This window comes from Canis lupus, chromosome 32 (assembly GCF_011100685.1).
Source record: "Canis lupus familiaris isolate Mischka breed German Shepherd chromosome 32, alternate assembly UU_Cfam_GSD_1.0, whole genome shotgun sequence".
Taxonomy (NCBI): domain Eukaryota; kingdom Metazoa; phylum Chordata; class Mammalia; order Carnivora; family Canidae; genus Canis; species Canis lupus.
In genome coordinates, this window is record NC_049253.1 from 19,840,015 (window position 1) to 19,857,038 (window position 17,024).

General features: G+C 33.6%; 1 protein-coding gene across 28 annotated transcripts in view; it reads left to right on the forward strand.

Moving 5' to 3' along the window:
- The window catches only part of STPG2 (sperm tail PG-rich repeat containing 2), a 531,806-nt gene that overhangs the window by 351,242 nt on the left and 163,540 nt on the right, over positions 1-17,024 (forward strand). Inside the window, exon 12 of one of the 28 annotated variants that reach the window (XM_038582079.1) lies at positions 12,170-12,551. The exons of 25 other annotated variants lie outside the window; for them this stretch is intronic. In XM_038582079.1, the coding sequence (XP_038438007.1) occupies positions 12,170-12,460 (291 nt within the window). In that variant the 3' untranslated portion in view covers positions 12,461-12,551. Of the gene's footprint in view, positions 1-12,169; positions 12,552-17,024 lie in introns of those variants that run through there. 2 more of the 28 variants (XM_038582083.1, XM_038582078.1) reach the window with 2 other exon arrangements.

Below are 17,024 nucleotides of genomic sequence, written 5' to 3' on the forward strand. Positions count from 1 at the left end.
GGGAAAATATTTATTCTCTTTTTTCATTCTAAAAGCAACCATATATATAAATTAAGAGCACTAACTTCTATGAAGCATTTTACAGAGTGAGAGAGTTGTGACGTGAAAGTGGCTATTGGTGCTCTAAGAATGAATGAGAATATAGAGAAGGAAAGGAGAGCTGACAGTTCAGTTTTAGGGCAAGTCCACTAGAGTAATAATGGGGGAAGTTAGAAGAACATATGGGAAATTTAGGAATTCAATAGAACAATTAAAATTAAACAATTAAACAATTTAATAAAATAATTAAAATTAGAACATATGGGAAATTTAGGAATTCAATAGAACAATTAAAATTAAACACAATTAAACAATTTAATAAAATAATTAAAATTATTTAAATATTTTTTAAATTATAACTAAATGTTAATAAAATGTTATATGAATATGCATTAATGGAATGATGACAAGAGAAGTCCTTATTAAAATGATGGGAGAGTGGGGTGCCTGGGTGGCTCAGTGGTTGAGCATCTGCCTTTGGCTCAGAGCGTGATCCTGGGATCTGGGATCGAGTCCCACATCCGGCTCCCTGCAAGGAGCTTGCTTCTCCCTCTGCCTCTGTCTCTCTGTGTCTCTCGTGAATAAATAAATCTTTAAAAATTAATTAATTAGTTAATTAAAATAAAATAAAATAAATGATGGGTAAGTGAACAAAGTAATCAGTGTAGTTCCCTATGTGAGAATGTAGTGGAAGTTAGTAGAGGCACCAAGGCCAATCAAGATAGAGAACATATAATGATGACAGAAAAAGGGGGATTAAAATGCTTAAAGTACCTCAGGAAAAATAATAGTTTTCTGAAAAAAGTAGAAAACTAGCACATCTGGAAGTAATGGCTATGTTTTTCATGATTATAGTAGTGCTTTAGATGTTGTGGAAATTAAGAATTGCCACGAATTCTTTCACATTTACTCAATTGGACAGTGGCATCTATGTACTCTTCCGATTTGGTGGGTTTACATATTGTTTATGGCCAATAGAATATGGCAAAAACAACAGGGCATTACTTCTGAGGCCAAATCATCAAAAGTAATCCAGTTTTTACTTTGTTCTCTGGAATATTTGTGTTTGGAACCCAAAGATTCCATGTAAGAAGGTTGACTACCTTTAGGTCAACATTGTAGCAGGAAGCCAAGCCATGTGGAGGAACCATGTATTGGTGTTCCAGGAGGCAGTCCTAGTGTTTTAGTTATTCCTGTTCAGGCACCAGATATGTGAATAAAATATTTTAGATGATAGCACCCCCCAGCTGACAAATGAACCCCTGCTTCAGATTTAACTAGTTGAGATATAATGGGGACAAATCCAGTCCTAAATTTTGGATCCATTAAACACAGGGGTTGAATATTTGTTATTTTAAATCCCTTAGATTTGAGGTTAATTTGTTACATAGTATTAGAAACTGGAGTAGATGCCAAGTTACATTGGGTTTAACTTTTGAGTTAAATTTAGAGAGTGAATTTTAGAGAGTGTACTTGTAACATCTATTTTAAAATACACAGTATTAATATATATTATATATAAAATTTAAAAATATCAGGTAGAGGGTACTATGGAATAAACTTGTATGGTTATACAGAGAGCATTTTAGTATAATACTTTTACATGAGCATTTGATGCATTAGACTTTGTTTTTATTTTTGTATTCGGCTTTTAAGAAATATCTACCTTGGAGTCACCTGGGTGGCTTAGTGGTTGAGCATCTGCCTTTGGCTCAGGCCATCATCCCAAGATCCTGGGATCAAGTTATCAGGCTCCCCATGGGGAGCCTGCTTCTCCCTCTGCCTATGTCTCTGCTTCTCTCTGTGTGTATCTTATTTTTAAATAAGTAAAATCTTTAAAAATAACACCAAAAACAAATAAACAATAAAAGAAATATTGACCTTAGATGGATAAGAATGTCTTAGAATGACAACAAAACCATGGCTTCTGTTTCAAAGTCCTAAAATTTTCCTGTTTTTGGTCCTGCATGTCCTCAATCCTCTTCCCTCTACTTTTTACTTTTTTTTTTTTTTTTTTTTTAAGTGTGGGAGGAAGATCAGAGGGAGAAGGAGAGAGAATGTCAAGCGGGCTCCATGCCCAGTGGGGAGTCTGACTCAGGGCTTGATTTAACCACCCTCATGACCTGAGCCGAAATCAAGTTCGCACTTACCCAACTGAGCCATTCAGGTGCCCCACTTCCCTCTCTTTTTTAAAAGCTTTTTTTTTTTTTTTTTTTTTTTTTTTGAGGGGGAGCAATTTTAGGTTCACAGCAGAACTGAAAAGAAAGTTGATATATTTTCCATAGATCTCTGTCCCCACACATGTATAGCTTCCTCATTATCAACATACCCCACCAAAGTAGAATATTTTTTAATAACTGATGAACTTAGGGTGCTTAGGTGGTTCAGTAGGGTAAATGTATGTCTTCAGCTTGGGTCATGATCCCAGGCTTCTTGGGATCAAGTCCCTCATTGGATTCCCTGCTCTGCTGGGAGGGAACCTGCCTTCTTCCCCTCCCTCTGCCTCCTTCTCTCTCTGTCTTTCATGAATAAATAGATTTTAAAAAAATAAAAATAATTGATGAAATTAAATTCACATCTTATCACCTGGGTCCATAATTTGTATTAGGGTTCACTCCTGATGCTGCATTCTATGGGTTTGAACAAGTTTATAATCACATGTGCCCACCATTATAGAATCGTACAGAGTAGTTTCACTGCCCTAAAAATCCTCTGTAGTCTGCCTATTTATTCCTCCTTCCCTCCTAACTCCTGTCAACCACTGATCTTTTTACTGTTTCTAGAATTTTGCTTTTTCCAGCATATCAAATGGTTGAAATCATATGCTATGTAGCCTTTTCAAATTCCCCTCTACATTTTTTTTTTTGGCAACTTCTCATTCACAGGTCTCAAGTTAAATATAAGTCCTTTCCTCAAAAAAGCCTTCCTAAATTTACAATCTAAATCAGATTTTATGTTAATTTTTCACAGTGAAGCTTTAATTTTCCTTTACAGTATTTATCATATTTTATATAATTATCTATCTCCATAAAATGTGAAATATTTCATCACTGATACTATTCTTATAGCTAGCTTAGTGCCTGGCATATTTAGGTACTCAGAAAATATTTGTAAAATTTTTGAAATAAATTAATGAAACTTAGTTGCTGTGTACCAAAATGCATTAAGCATATGAATATAAACTAACAAAGCTTATTATATAAGCTATAATATAAATTCAAATTCCAATTTCATTGGTTTATCACACTTAATACTTGTATAGGTGGCCTAACAACACATAGTTTTGTCTTTTATTTTAAATCTAGTATAGTTTATTATATTTTATTTTTAAATTACCTAAAAATTATTATGAACAAGTGTGTTGGATTTCTCTATGCTAAATGATATACTTGTTTATGGAGCATGTTTTGGAATTCCCTTCAAATATTTCGGAAACCACCTTTTTACTTAATTCCTACTGAAGCCTGTTTGGTGACAGTTACTATATAGTTTTTGAATTTCATTCCTGGCAGAGACTGTAGAAATAGTGCAAATAGTCGAAACACTCATAAAAGAAGAATCATCTCAAAATCCATTGATTTGTCTGGGATTGCAGAACTAAGAGGATGGGAACCTCCTTAATCATCCTTGAATTCAAGGTTTTTTAGTCCCCTACTCTGGACCATTGCTTCCAAAACCCTTTCTTGGTAGACCAGGGCTAAAAAAAAGGATTGGGAAAAACAAAGTCTGGAGGATAAGCCTAGAATTCAGAAATTTTGCTTTTTTCATTTCTTATCCATGGTCTTTTTAAAAAATCCCCCATTAATATAACTCTTTTTTCCCAAAAGTACATATTATACGTAGCATTTCTCTTTTAGGTATTAAAATTGTAAGTGATATAGAGAACTTAGCCTTCACTGCTTTCATCTCCATTTTAAAGAACATCTGATAGCACGTACCCTGCGTCTTCTAATACGGGGTTCTCAAATTATTGAAACCTGATTTTTATTTTCCTAGCATACAAATTCTTAGCTCCAGACAGTAAATGCATTATTTTGATATAATTTACTCTAGAAAATGGTATGATGGATATGGACTGAAGAAGACTCCTCATGTCACAGTGGCCTTTGTACACAATCACTAATCCTAACAGCAGGTACTGGGATCCTCATTTTATTGATGAGGAAACTAGCTCAGAGAAGTTAAGTAACTGTGCAAGTTTACACAGGTCATAACCAGCAAAGCCAGATATATCTAGTCTAAAGCCTGTTTCTGTTTATTTTGCTTTGCTTTCCATCTGTTATGAATCATTTTTCTAATCTGTCAAGGATGACGATATTAACCATGGATTCATTGCTGTATTTGTGCTAGTAATTAGTAGATTTCATCTAGGATTTCTTTTACCATTCTAACAATATTTTGGCATTTTAGTCCTTTTGGTATTAATGGAAATATTTTCTGAACATCAGTTTCAAAGAATAATCTTGCCATTCAACTGTATTTGTTTTTATTTTAAGTAGCTTGGCCAAATGTGCTTCATGGATCTTACCAGAAATATGAACCCCTAATCCAAACAAATCTCAATAGTTGACATATAGCTAATGAATTATCTATATTGGTTAGTCTATAAAATGATTGTAATTGGAAAAAATTAATCCAGCTTCTTCCATTTGCAAACTTTTGTGAATTAGGGAATTTATTTAACCTTTTGAACCTCCCATTTCCTCTCTATAAAATTGAGATGATGACAGTAATTCCCTTATAAAGTTTTTCTGGAGACCACATGAGAAAATGCATGTGAAACATGTGACACCATGCTGGACCCTGAATAAGTGTACAATAAATCCTTTAACCAGATATTACTTGTCCTGTCTGTAGACTGAACAATTATAGCAATATCCCCAGATCTGAGAATGTTGCCATTATTTAGTAGATGTTTTTCATGAAAGAAGTATGAATAAGCACACATTTTTTCATCCATGCTGGGAGGTATTTAAGAAATCCCTAATACAATGTGTCACATTCCTCTTTCACCCTGATAGGCTTGTTGCAATATTCTAGTTCTGGTAGTTGTATGTGATGAAGTATGCAAAGGCTCTGGTCAGGGTGTGTGGCACCAGGGTGAGGGACTGAATCACAGTAGCTCAATTGCTCAATAGCTACAAGGCAAAACCTAATTTAACAGATCCATCAATATACTATGAAGCCTCATCTACAAATGTTCCTCTCCCATAGGAGAATCATGTCCAAATTACTGGTCAGAGGCCTAAAGGAATCATATTATGATGAATTGTTGGAAGATGATAGATGTGTTCTGTCTCAAGTTATACTATAGCTTACTTTTCCAATTGTTTCATATGTGTCCACTAGTTCAGATAAACTTTGGCAATTTTCCCCAGATTGGACTTACTATTTATTATGTAGCAAAAAGGGGGCATGTCTAGTACAGCAGGTAAACTATTCAGAAGCCCCAGAGTCATTACTATATCACTGAACTGGCATTGAAACCTATAAGGCACATGTAGTAGGCAAAGCACTTTTCTTTTTCTCTCCTTATTGTGCAGACGAAGCTTTGTCTAAAATAGCTACTTCAAAAATAAAAAGGTCATTCATTCCCAAGCTTTCCAGCAAGCTTCATGAGCTGACATAAAACCTGAGAATGTATAAGAACTCACTGCCTTGTGAGAGTCATCATATAAAAGGCAACTTTGCTGCTTTTTATGTAGTGATCCCTCTCCGATTCTGTAGGGATCTGAAGTCTACCTTTGTAAATGAAGTAATAAAATCCTTGTATTAAGCTATAGTTCCACCTTTAAATGGTTTGCAGTAGTTAGTTCAGAGCCTGCAGATGTTCAATGCAAACTAAATAACAATTAAATGTCACACATGTATTGAAGTGATTTTGTTGTTACACATATATAAATGGTTAGTGAACTTATATTTTTGAAAGGAAGTCTCTAACAGGCCCTTTCCAGTTCTACCTAAGTAGAGATGTGGAACCAACGTGGTTCCTTGCTGTGATTCTCAAACCTTTTGCTTACAGATCCACTTTACACACTCTTAAAAGCTATTGAGGGCTTCAGAAAGCTTTTCTTTTTATGGGTTATATCTATCAATATTTACCAGAGAAATTGAAACAGATAATCTTTTTCAGTATTTATTAATTCATTGTTTTTCCATTGGCTCATTCCTCTCCAAGGAACACAGAATGTCTGGCCAAATGAGTAGGAAAAGAGTACATGGAACAGAAGAGAAAATAATAGGGGCAGAAAACTTTATGGTTTATATTTTAAAAATATTATTTCTGTAGCATATGTGTTTATTTGTGGTTGTTTGTATATTCCTTAATACTTCCATGGACTACAATAGTTCCTGTTATTTTAAAGTTTAAATCTAGTACATATTTCCATACATATGTATGTTTATTAAAAAATATCTGGACTTGTAATTTTTAAAAGATCATTTAATTTCTTAGGAAAAGCAGTTCTCTACACAATCTACTGGTCAAGTTCTCCTGCAGTACAAAGTGTTCCATTAATGTCCAGATTCTCTTAATCAAGCTTGGTAACCAGTCTCTGTTGGCATCTCCCTCCTTATCCAGGAAATACAACCAATGCTGAGATAACCTTTACTATTTCATATTCCTATAAAAACACTAGATTTTCTTTCAATAAAACAGGTGGTACAATTATTTTATAAATTACCCTGCCATGAAAGGTGGTCTGGAGCCTATTTCCAGGTACTTGTCTTTCTACCTATGCCCTATTTTCCTGCAGTTTACCAGGCCATGCTGTTTCTTTACTAATATATGATACACTATTTTTGTTATACTGGCACAAGAATGGATAATTCTGCTTGAACTTGCTTCTCTCAGTACTTTTCAGTTCAACTTAATTAATATACATGGAACTAGTGTTGTAAAGTTATTAATGATTCATATACTTGAAAACAACGGGTGAAATTTATTATAAATTTTTCCTTAAAAACAAAATCCCAGATTTAACTATTGCAAGCATATATCATGTTTAGTATTGATACAACAATCAAAGCACATTATAGCAGATATCTTATGTTGTTTATCATCTCAAAATATTGACAATTCTGCTGGTTGAAAAATATGTTTGAGAGATGATAAAACCTGGACATTTTAGAATGAATGGTTCCTCATGATAGAGTTTTTCATCTTGGAATGGGAAAAATAAGCAGATTACATATGTTCTTCCTGTGGAATTTTATTGTTTTGTGCAAGTCATATCTGAAGAACAAGCAGGTGTGACCACATCTCTCCCATCATATACAAGCAGTTTACATGGCGCCTCCTTGCTCTGCTACACAAACAAAAACTGAAAACCAATGTGTTCATAGATGGGGTTTCCATTATTTTAGTTTGCTTTTGAAGTTGTGTCTTTAATAGTTTTCTAATAAGTGGTCTAGTTGACAAGTTAGGTACAACTTGGCTCTCATGGAATATCATGAAAAAGGGAGTATAAATTGGATTGACTGAAGTAACACTTTGAATTTACATAAAACAATGTGGTAAAGCTAACACCTGCAGGTGAGCCGCTCAAATGATTAGTTGGTGATCAGAGATAGGTTGATTCTTGGGCAAACACAGAATGAGATGAAGCTGAAGGGGCCTTACCGCCTGGGATCACCTTACTAGGTGGGTCTAGGGCGGTACCGCAAATGGAAGCCCACATTCCTTATTTCCAAAGATTTTAAAGTTATAGATCAGGCTAATAAATTTTGAAATACAGTATGTTATATTATTCTGCCTTAAAGGATGTACCTTTATAACCATAAAATTAAGAGAAGTACTTGTAAAGCTTATGGTTATATATTTCGGAGGTGGCATATATCAAAGATGACTGGACTTAATTTCATTGCTGTACCTATCTGAATGAACTGATGACTGGCTAGCAGAGTTTACTGAAAAATAAAATACATTTGTAATTCAAAATCATTATACCTTTACTCCATCAAATTTTCTTGTTTTCATTTCAGCAGAATTACTAATCAGATTTTTTTTAAAGATTCTATTTATTTATTTGAGAGAGAGAAACAGAGATAGTGAGAAAGACACAAGTGGGGAGGAGAGGAAAAAGCAGGTTCCCTGCTGAGCAGAGAGCCCACATGGGGCTCCATCCTGGGACTCTGGGATCATGACCTGAGCTGAAGGTAGACCCTTAACTGACTGAGCCACTCAGGCAAACCACAAATTAGGTTATTATAATCAGGATCTTTCACATAATTTTGTTCTATTTGATAGTATTGACTTAAATTACTATTATAAAATAAATAAATGCATTAAAAAACATAACAATTTTTCAAAATTTTAAATTAGGTGTAAAATGATTAAAAATATTTTTTATGTTTTAAAAAAGTTGTTTCCCTTATAAAATGTTTGTTATTAAAAAGTTATTAACAAAAATTGTTATTAACAAAAAGTTAAGTTAGTAAGAAATAATTCTTTCTTATAAAAATTTAAAGTATTTATTAAAATTAAAGGTCAAATACAACATAACTAGTAGATATCAAAATTTTAAATGTAATGTATAGAGCTAAAATTTTTATGTGATAATCTAAAAATCCAGATAAACATTTTAAAATATTTTTATCAAAATGAAACTATAGGGGCACCAGGGTATATCAGTTGGTTGAGCTTCCAATTCTTGCTTTGGCTCACATCATGATCTCAGGGTCTTGAGATTTAGCCCTGCATCTGGCTCCATGCTCAGCCTGGAGTCTGCTTGAGATTCTCTCTCTCCTTCTCCCTCTCCCTCTCCCCCAACTCACAAGTATGTGTTTGAGAGCTCTCTGTTTAAATAAATATATAAATAAAATCTCTTAAAATATGAAAATAAAAACGAGGCTATACAGTTTTAGCATTCAGTGTCCATCTACTTGCCAATGTAAATAAATAATTTCATGTTGATAGGCATAATAATCAAATTCAGTCATCTCTGACATATGTTATCTTCAAAATATAAAACTATAAACTTTACAAGTATGAATTTTATGGTTATAAATGTCTATATATATTCTAAGGCAGAATAATACAACATATTGTATTTCTTAGCCTGATATATAACTTTGAAATATAAGGAATGTGGACTTCCATTTGCAGTATTGCCCTAGGCCCACCTCAAGGTGGTAAACCCGCTTCAGGTTCATCTCATTCTGTGTTCACTCAAGTCAAAATATGTCTGTGGCCAAGGTTGATAGGGACACATACCACAAACCTTCATGGCATTTGGAGGGAGTCACTTTTTAGTTTTGAAGACATAGAAAAAAAGAGATATGAAATATTTCCCTGGGGTATACAGTGTAAGGTCATAGAAGTGGATTTGTAATGTATGGATTAGAGTGTGCCCATACTGAGCACTACATCCCAAGTGAGCAGGACATCCATTCATTCTTTATTGATCTTGTGGGTTTGTGACATTCAAGGCCTCAAGGCACAGGGGCTCCAGGCAGAGGCCCTTCTTGCTGACTCTAGAAGTAGTCCTGAGTATTTTTAATACATAGCTATTGCAACCACCTAAAGACAGCTGATCTGGTAATATATTTTAAGATATACATCAATATATCTTTTGTGATTGCCACCAAATGGGTCATCTTAAAAATATAAAATAATAATAATTGTTACTTAATAACTGGAGGAAAGTGTACACTACTTTTTCTCTTTGTATCACTATGTGGTCTTAAAAGCATATTTTTAAATTTACTCCTTAAAAAAAAAAAAAAAAACACAACAAGGGGCACTTGGGTGACTCAGTTGGTTGAGCATCTGCCTTTGGCTCAGGTCATGATCCTGGGGTCCTGGGATGTAGCCCCGCGTCAGGCTCCCTGCTCAGCCCCCCACTCCTCACTTGTGTTCTCTCTCTCTCTCTGAAATAAATAAATAAAATATTAAAAAAAAACAAAACATGACAAAATATTAGGAGACTACATTGACATGAAAAATAGCATAAATTATCTTCTTTTTTTAAAACACTAGTTTTCAGTATTGCAGCAACATCAGTGATGGATATGCTACTAAAACTGGAGTAGGAAATAAATAAGTCTGCCAGCTGTTTCAAGTGAATACCCCAAATCTCTTATTTGGTGCTCTAGGCATTATAAAATATAGTTATAGGGGGTTTTATACATTTTTGATCTTGATAAACAAACAAAAATGGAAATGTCTTCTCCTGAGATTTTGTTTTCTCTACTGCATACAAAATACTAATGCAAGAAGTTGTCATTTGTATGACTCAAGATGCTAACTAAACTGAAAAGTTATGTTTTGGTTTACTAGTTCTATCAGATCCTCGAAAAGGTAAAAGAAAACTTTAGTGGCTTTTTTTCTACAAAAATTTACATAAATAATATCCCATTAGAAACCTTTACTTAGGAAAACAAGTTTAGTCCTCACATTCAGCTCTGCAACTCTACAAGCCTAGGTTACATAAAGAATTCATAAGTCAGTATCATAAAATATTATGCACATAGGTTTTGGTCATTTAAAAATATTTGTTTGATGTTTGGTCAATTCATGACTTTGAAAAATTTAAAGAGGCAACCCTGTAGTCACGATAGACTTTTAATATTAGATTCAGTATGTTTCACAATAAATATGTTTATAATCAGTATAAATAGGTTTATAATTCAGTATAAGAAGTATAATTCAGTATAATTCAGTATATAATTTTACTATATAAAATTTATACTAGAAAATATTGAAAATCACCTATAAATAGTGAATCAACTTTGGAATTCTATCAGCCAGATGTAACCAGAGTTTATATTTTTCTGTATATTACTCCAAACTAGATTTACACTAAAAATATATATTTAGCCAACACTGAGTCATATTGAATGAATTTGCAAAGTCATTCATAAACTGCTTTGTTGACTTACTGATGTATAATGCCTATTTTTTTTCATGTCAAAACTATACAGATGCATATTATCATTTTTATTATTTATTTTTTTTTAATTTTTATTTATTTATGATAGTCACAGAGAGAGAGAGAGAGAGAGAGAGAGAGAGAGAGGCAGAGACATAGGCAGAGGGAGAAGCAGGCTCCATGCACCGGGAGCCTGACGTGGGGTTCGATCTCGGGTCTCCAGGATCGCGCCCTGGGCCAAAGGCAGGCGCTAAACTGCTGCGCCACCCAGGGATCCCTATTATCATTTTTAATCCATGTATGTGTATATTGTATTAACAGCACTTTATTTTGGTCATTATATTATTTCTGTTTTTTCACTATTATAAAACAACATTGAAGGGGCACTTGGGTGGCTCAGTCAGTTAAGGGTCTGCCTTAGGCTCAGGTCATGATCCTGCTCCTTGCTCAGCAGGCAGTCTATTTCTCCCTCTTCCTCTGCCCCTCCCCCCACTCCTGCACACTGTCTTTCAAATAAATAAATAAATAAAATCTTAAGAAAAAAACAACATTCAGATAGACTTTATTTGAATGTATTTGTGATCAGTTTTTCTATTGTTGTTTAATGATATATTTATGGAAAATCATTCATTCAACAAATTTTATTGGCTATTATGTGCCAGCCACTCTTTTCAAGTCTAGGTGGCAATGAGTAAGGCAGACAAAAGTCTCTGCCCTCATGTGGTATATAATCTGGTGAAGGTAACAATAAATTAAAAAGTAAAAAAATATAGTTATTAGATGGTGATAACATACTATGGAGAAAAAGAAAGCATGGAAGTGTTGAAGTGTCAAAAGATAGAGTTGCAGTTATAACTAGAATGAGCAGGATGTGAACTCTTGGATCAGCGTATATCAAAAATATTGGTTTATTATTTTCCATAAACCTTTTGTCAATTGCATTCCCGCCAACATATGAGAGAGTATTTTTCTCACACTATTTTTAAAAAAATCAATCTTTTACAAAGATTTTTTTACGTTTGTTCCAGTTTTTTTGAGATATAATTGACATATAGCATAGTATAAATTTAAGATGTATAGCATAATGACTTGACATACATATAAATATAATTTTAATATGCAAAATCCAAATATTTAAAAAATTCACATTATTTTATTACTAATGAAATTGATCTTTCTCAACTATCAAACATTTATGTATTTTTAATGTAAACTACCAGTTCATTGTACTGATAGTTATTAATATTTGCTTCTTGTAGCAGAAGCCACATTATGTCTCTGCTACTTTTCTTGAGACCAACCATTTCAAGAGAGTGCTAGCCAACTCCCAGCTGCCAGTATCTCCATCTGTTTCCTTCAGGGAGTTCTCCAAAGTTGCAGAGGCCACTCTAACATCCAGCATCTCAACTACAAGTGCCTTAGGGCAGCTTTGTTTGCATCAATGGCTGGCTAGAGTCTTGGTAAATAACTCACTTCCTTATGACTGTGAGGCCTATGTTCTACACTGTTTCCCCAAGTTTCCCTGTAGTTTGAAACAATTGTTGCCATAGTGATGGCTGCTATGATAATATTCCCTTTACTAGCTGTTTTCTCTTCCCTGTCTCCCTTTCCCTGTCCCTTACCTGCTTTCAAATCTCTAGCACCTCCCATGTAACTTCCGTAAACATGTGGCTTCCATTCTTAAGATCAGCTTGGGGGACCTTGAACATCCTTCTCAGACAAAAGTTGTTTTACTTATCCTTAATTGCTATAGGCTTTTTTTTTTTTTTAAAGATTTTATTTACTTATTCATGAGAAACAGAGAGAGAGGCAGAGACATAGGCAGAGGGAGAAGCAGGCTCCATGCAGGAAGCCTGATGTGGGACTCGATCCAGGGACCACAGAATCAAGCTCTGAGCCAAAGGCAGACGCTCAACTGCTGAGCCACCCAGGCATCCCTGCTATAGGCTTTATAATTATCATTAATATGAGCATTAGTCAGTTATATAGCTTATATACATTTTTTTTCTAGTTTATAGTTGTTTTAAAGTGTTTTCTCAGAAGTTTTGAATTTTTGTTAGATGATATGTATCCAGTTGTTTCCTTTGTAATTCTCTGGCTTTTGAGCTAGCTTATAGGTAATGCTTTTTTTTATTTTTAACTCAACTCCAAAGTGTAAAACAAACAAATAAAAGCAATCAAAGCTCTTGATGCTTTATTAGCACGCTTAATTAATTAATTAATTAATTTTTTTTCACTTGGAATTTTTATGGAAGATGAGAGAGGTAGTGATTCAAACTTATTTTCTTTTTATATTGGTAACTATTTTTCCAATATTGTTCCTTGAAACATTATTTGAAATCCAAACTCGCCTCTAGCTATGTTGTTAAATAACAAAATTATATCCTCAGACTTTCTTTTCTTTTTCCATTCTGTGCTTCTATGTGGTTCCCTAATGCCTAAGTCAAAACCTGCATTTAGAGTGAATCTAATATTAAATATATATATATATATATATATATATATACATATATATATATATATATGTATATATATATATATATATATATATATATATATATATATATATATATATATATATCACGTTGTGATTTTAAGGCATCATATTACCAAGGTCACCACTTTTGTTTACATATTTAAATTTAACTCTTATGTGAAAAACTTTCAGTCTTCCACTAAAAATATATTAGGTATCATTGTATTACATTTGGACAAAAAGCCCTTACTTAGCACTCAATAAATTGCAGCAAGTGATGATCATTTTAGTCCCTCTTTGTTTAAGGACAGACAGCCTTAGTAACATCAGTAAAATGAGTTTTTGAATATTCTACTTAGTTATGGTTCATCTCATCTTTCATAATTTCCTTTGCTTTTAAAGTTCTTAATGATAGAATAATTTCTACTGCTTATATTTTCTCATTTTATATGTGAGTGCATTTTCTCTCCCATAGCCTTTTACTATCCTTTAAAGCATAAATTTAATTTTATTTCTGATTATCTCCCCAATGTACAGAGCTGAGAATAAGGTAGGGAAATTAATCTATAATTTTTGGATAAAAGATGTAAATTTAAGATATTTGAAGACATTGTTTCATTTTACAAAATATCATACATTCTCATATAATTAGCTTATGGAGTAGTATGAAACTGTTGTAATTTTTTTCCTGTAAGAACATGTGTTATCAATTTCCACTATTTTTCTCTCTCTTTTTTTTTTAATCTTTCAGTGGTCAGACAAGTAAAGCCAATGCCAGAGGTGAACTCTCTAAGGAAAAAAAAGAAACATGCTTTATTTTGTTTTTCTCTTTACAATTTAGAAAAGAATTACAAAATGGAATAATAAGAAAGCTCTACATCTTTTTCTTCTTTCAATTTAACTGTAATTCTATCAGTAAGAGACTGATAAATACATGTTTGTAGGATATGGGGTAAAGGACATGCTGTCAATTTTAAGTCTCTTCTATGCTTCGCTTTATTCATTACAATGTATAAATGGAAATATTTGTCATAAACCTCATAAAACTTTTATCATAAATAATATATCAAGGCCTTTAGATAAAAATTCATTTGAGCTTGTACAAATCTGTGATAGTAATTACCATCAGAGTATCCATTTATCTGTTCAAGATTATATATTTGTTTTTATTATTTATCAGGCAATGCAATTTATATTAATAAGCATTATCAAAAATTTCATTTGATATTTTTAGCATAACTATTCATAAAATGTGAGTCCTTTCATATGGCAAGTAAAATTTCCTCAGAACTTACTAGGAGTTAGTGAAGAAACTTCAAATGTATTTCATATCATGTAATGCCAATGTTTTTGAAAATGTGGAAAATTCTTTTCAATAACTTAGGCCTGTTTTTAACTTCTTCCTTATTTACTTTTCAGATTCAGACTACTCTTCCTTAGTTCATGCAGCTTTATCAACTTTTTTCTAATTGTATCTTATCTTTCACTGCTTTATTACCTATATTCTTTGCTTTCAAGCATTACCTATAAAATAATAGAGAGGAAAATTTGTGGATTTTTTTGCTAGAAAGAAAATAAGGAACTCCCATAATTTAAGATATAAGTTTATCTGATCAAAATGTATTATCATTCTAATGTTTAAGTGTTCTTTTTAAAACATTTTTGTACATCATTAGGAATCTATATTCAATTCAAATTTTCCATTGATGACTTAAATTTTAAGTGTTCCAGGTAGCCTAATGATATAAATTATAGCAACAGAATTTATGAAAAATTTTCCTCATGATATTGTTTGGAGCTCTCTTATACACAAGGTTGATTTTATAATAGTGATTTAACATGTTAATACTCTGATGCTGAGCACTTATAATAATGCATTCTTTTTCATTGGTGAATTTTAGTCACATTTTTAGGTTTAGAAATTTTTTGTTTTATAAATAAGGAGATTTAAACAATAATTTCTGCTCTGCATTGGGAAACTATACTTGTCCAACAGAAATCATAGATATACAAAAAAAGTTATTGATATATGCAGAATTTAAAAAATTGGAATGCTTTTAAGGGCTCTGGAACTTTACTTTCATTCTTTGAGGCAATGATGTGAGCTTCTCAGGCTTTTCTTACTCTTTTATATATAGTTAGCATACATACTTTATTTTATTTTCCTTGGATCTCTAGAAAGAACATAATATACTGAGATATAACTGACCTGTGCTTTTACAATCATTTGTAATTTCAAATGATTACCTTGACATCTCATGACAAGATCTGAATGTGTCTTATATACTGAAGTATCTGCATTCAGCTTCTTCACCTCACATTGGTAGCCCATTCATCTGTACACAAAGCCCTGCAATTCCCTCTGCTGCTTCCAGCTCCTACTGGCTGGAAACTAACCTTCCTTTGAACTGCTTTTAGCCAACACACATTGGTAAGGCTTTACCTGTTGTTGAAATATGTCTATACCTGTTGATAAATAGCCTTTGTCTCAAACTTCTCCCTGTCCCAGGGCATTTGCCATCCAGCTGCTCTAGCTTTCTCTTGGGACCATTTCAAACTTACCTAGAAACTAAATGATTAATGCTGATTTTAATGGGGAACCTTTCAGACTTTATTTCTTCTCTAAGGTTGGCAGCTGTTATGATTAGTCAGTGCCAATTCTGGCCAAACTATCAGATTGGCCCTTAGGCAACAAAACAGGCTCCCCACCTAGTAATGCCCAAGGGACTTCTTTTGTTCCATGTCCATCTATGTCCCATGTTACAAGAACTTCAAGGTATGCAAAATTTAGAACTACACTGGCCCTAGCCAGTCTATTAGACTGCCAGATGACTCACTTTACTTACTGCAGTTCTTGAACTGGCCCATCTATTCCTGTTTCCCTCTGCCCAGAAATACCAAATACAAGCAATGCTAGCATCTTGGAGGACAGATGCTTAGAGTCCGTCTGTCTTCATAAGGTTGTGGCCACCCAACACTGGGTCCTACCCCAGCCATTGTCAGATAGTACTTAGGTAGGACAAAGATGGAGACAGCTGAAATAGGCAGTGATGGGGAGCAGCCTCATGCAAAGACCAGGAGTTGTTGACTCTTCTGGCAGAGTGGGGGGTTTTTGCAAAGAAGGAATAAGCAGAAGATGGATGGAGCCTGTAGGAGTAATATGGGGTGCCAGGAATGCAAATCTTTGTGTTCAACCTTCTCTGTTAAATACTGCCTCTAATTCATTCACTTCAGGAGAGCTAGTCATAGCATTATTATCAATGTTAACAATAAATTAAAGACAGGCACCATTGCAACCCAAATGAGTCTTCCTTATTCAGTAGGTGAGGAAACTGAGGGCCTAGGAACTGATTTAAAACTGAATGGGCAGTGCTGAGACTGTAACTCGAGCAGCCTGGCAACATGCTTGTGCTCTTAGCCACCACTGTATGCCACCTCTCATTTGACCTGAGAGATCAGCTTAATCCTATTAAATATGAGATTCAGACTTACTGTTGTCATATATTAGTTGATAATAGAAAACTGAATCTAAAAGTCCCGTCTCAGACATGAGATAGAAGGTATTTAAATGCATTTACTGTTAATTTAACAGAAACTGAGGGAAGAGTTAGCACTATAAACAATGTTGATCTGGAAGA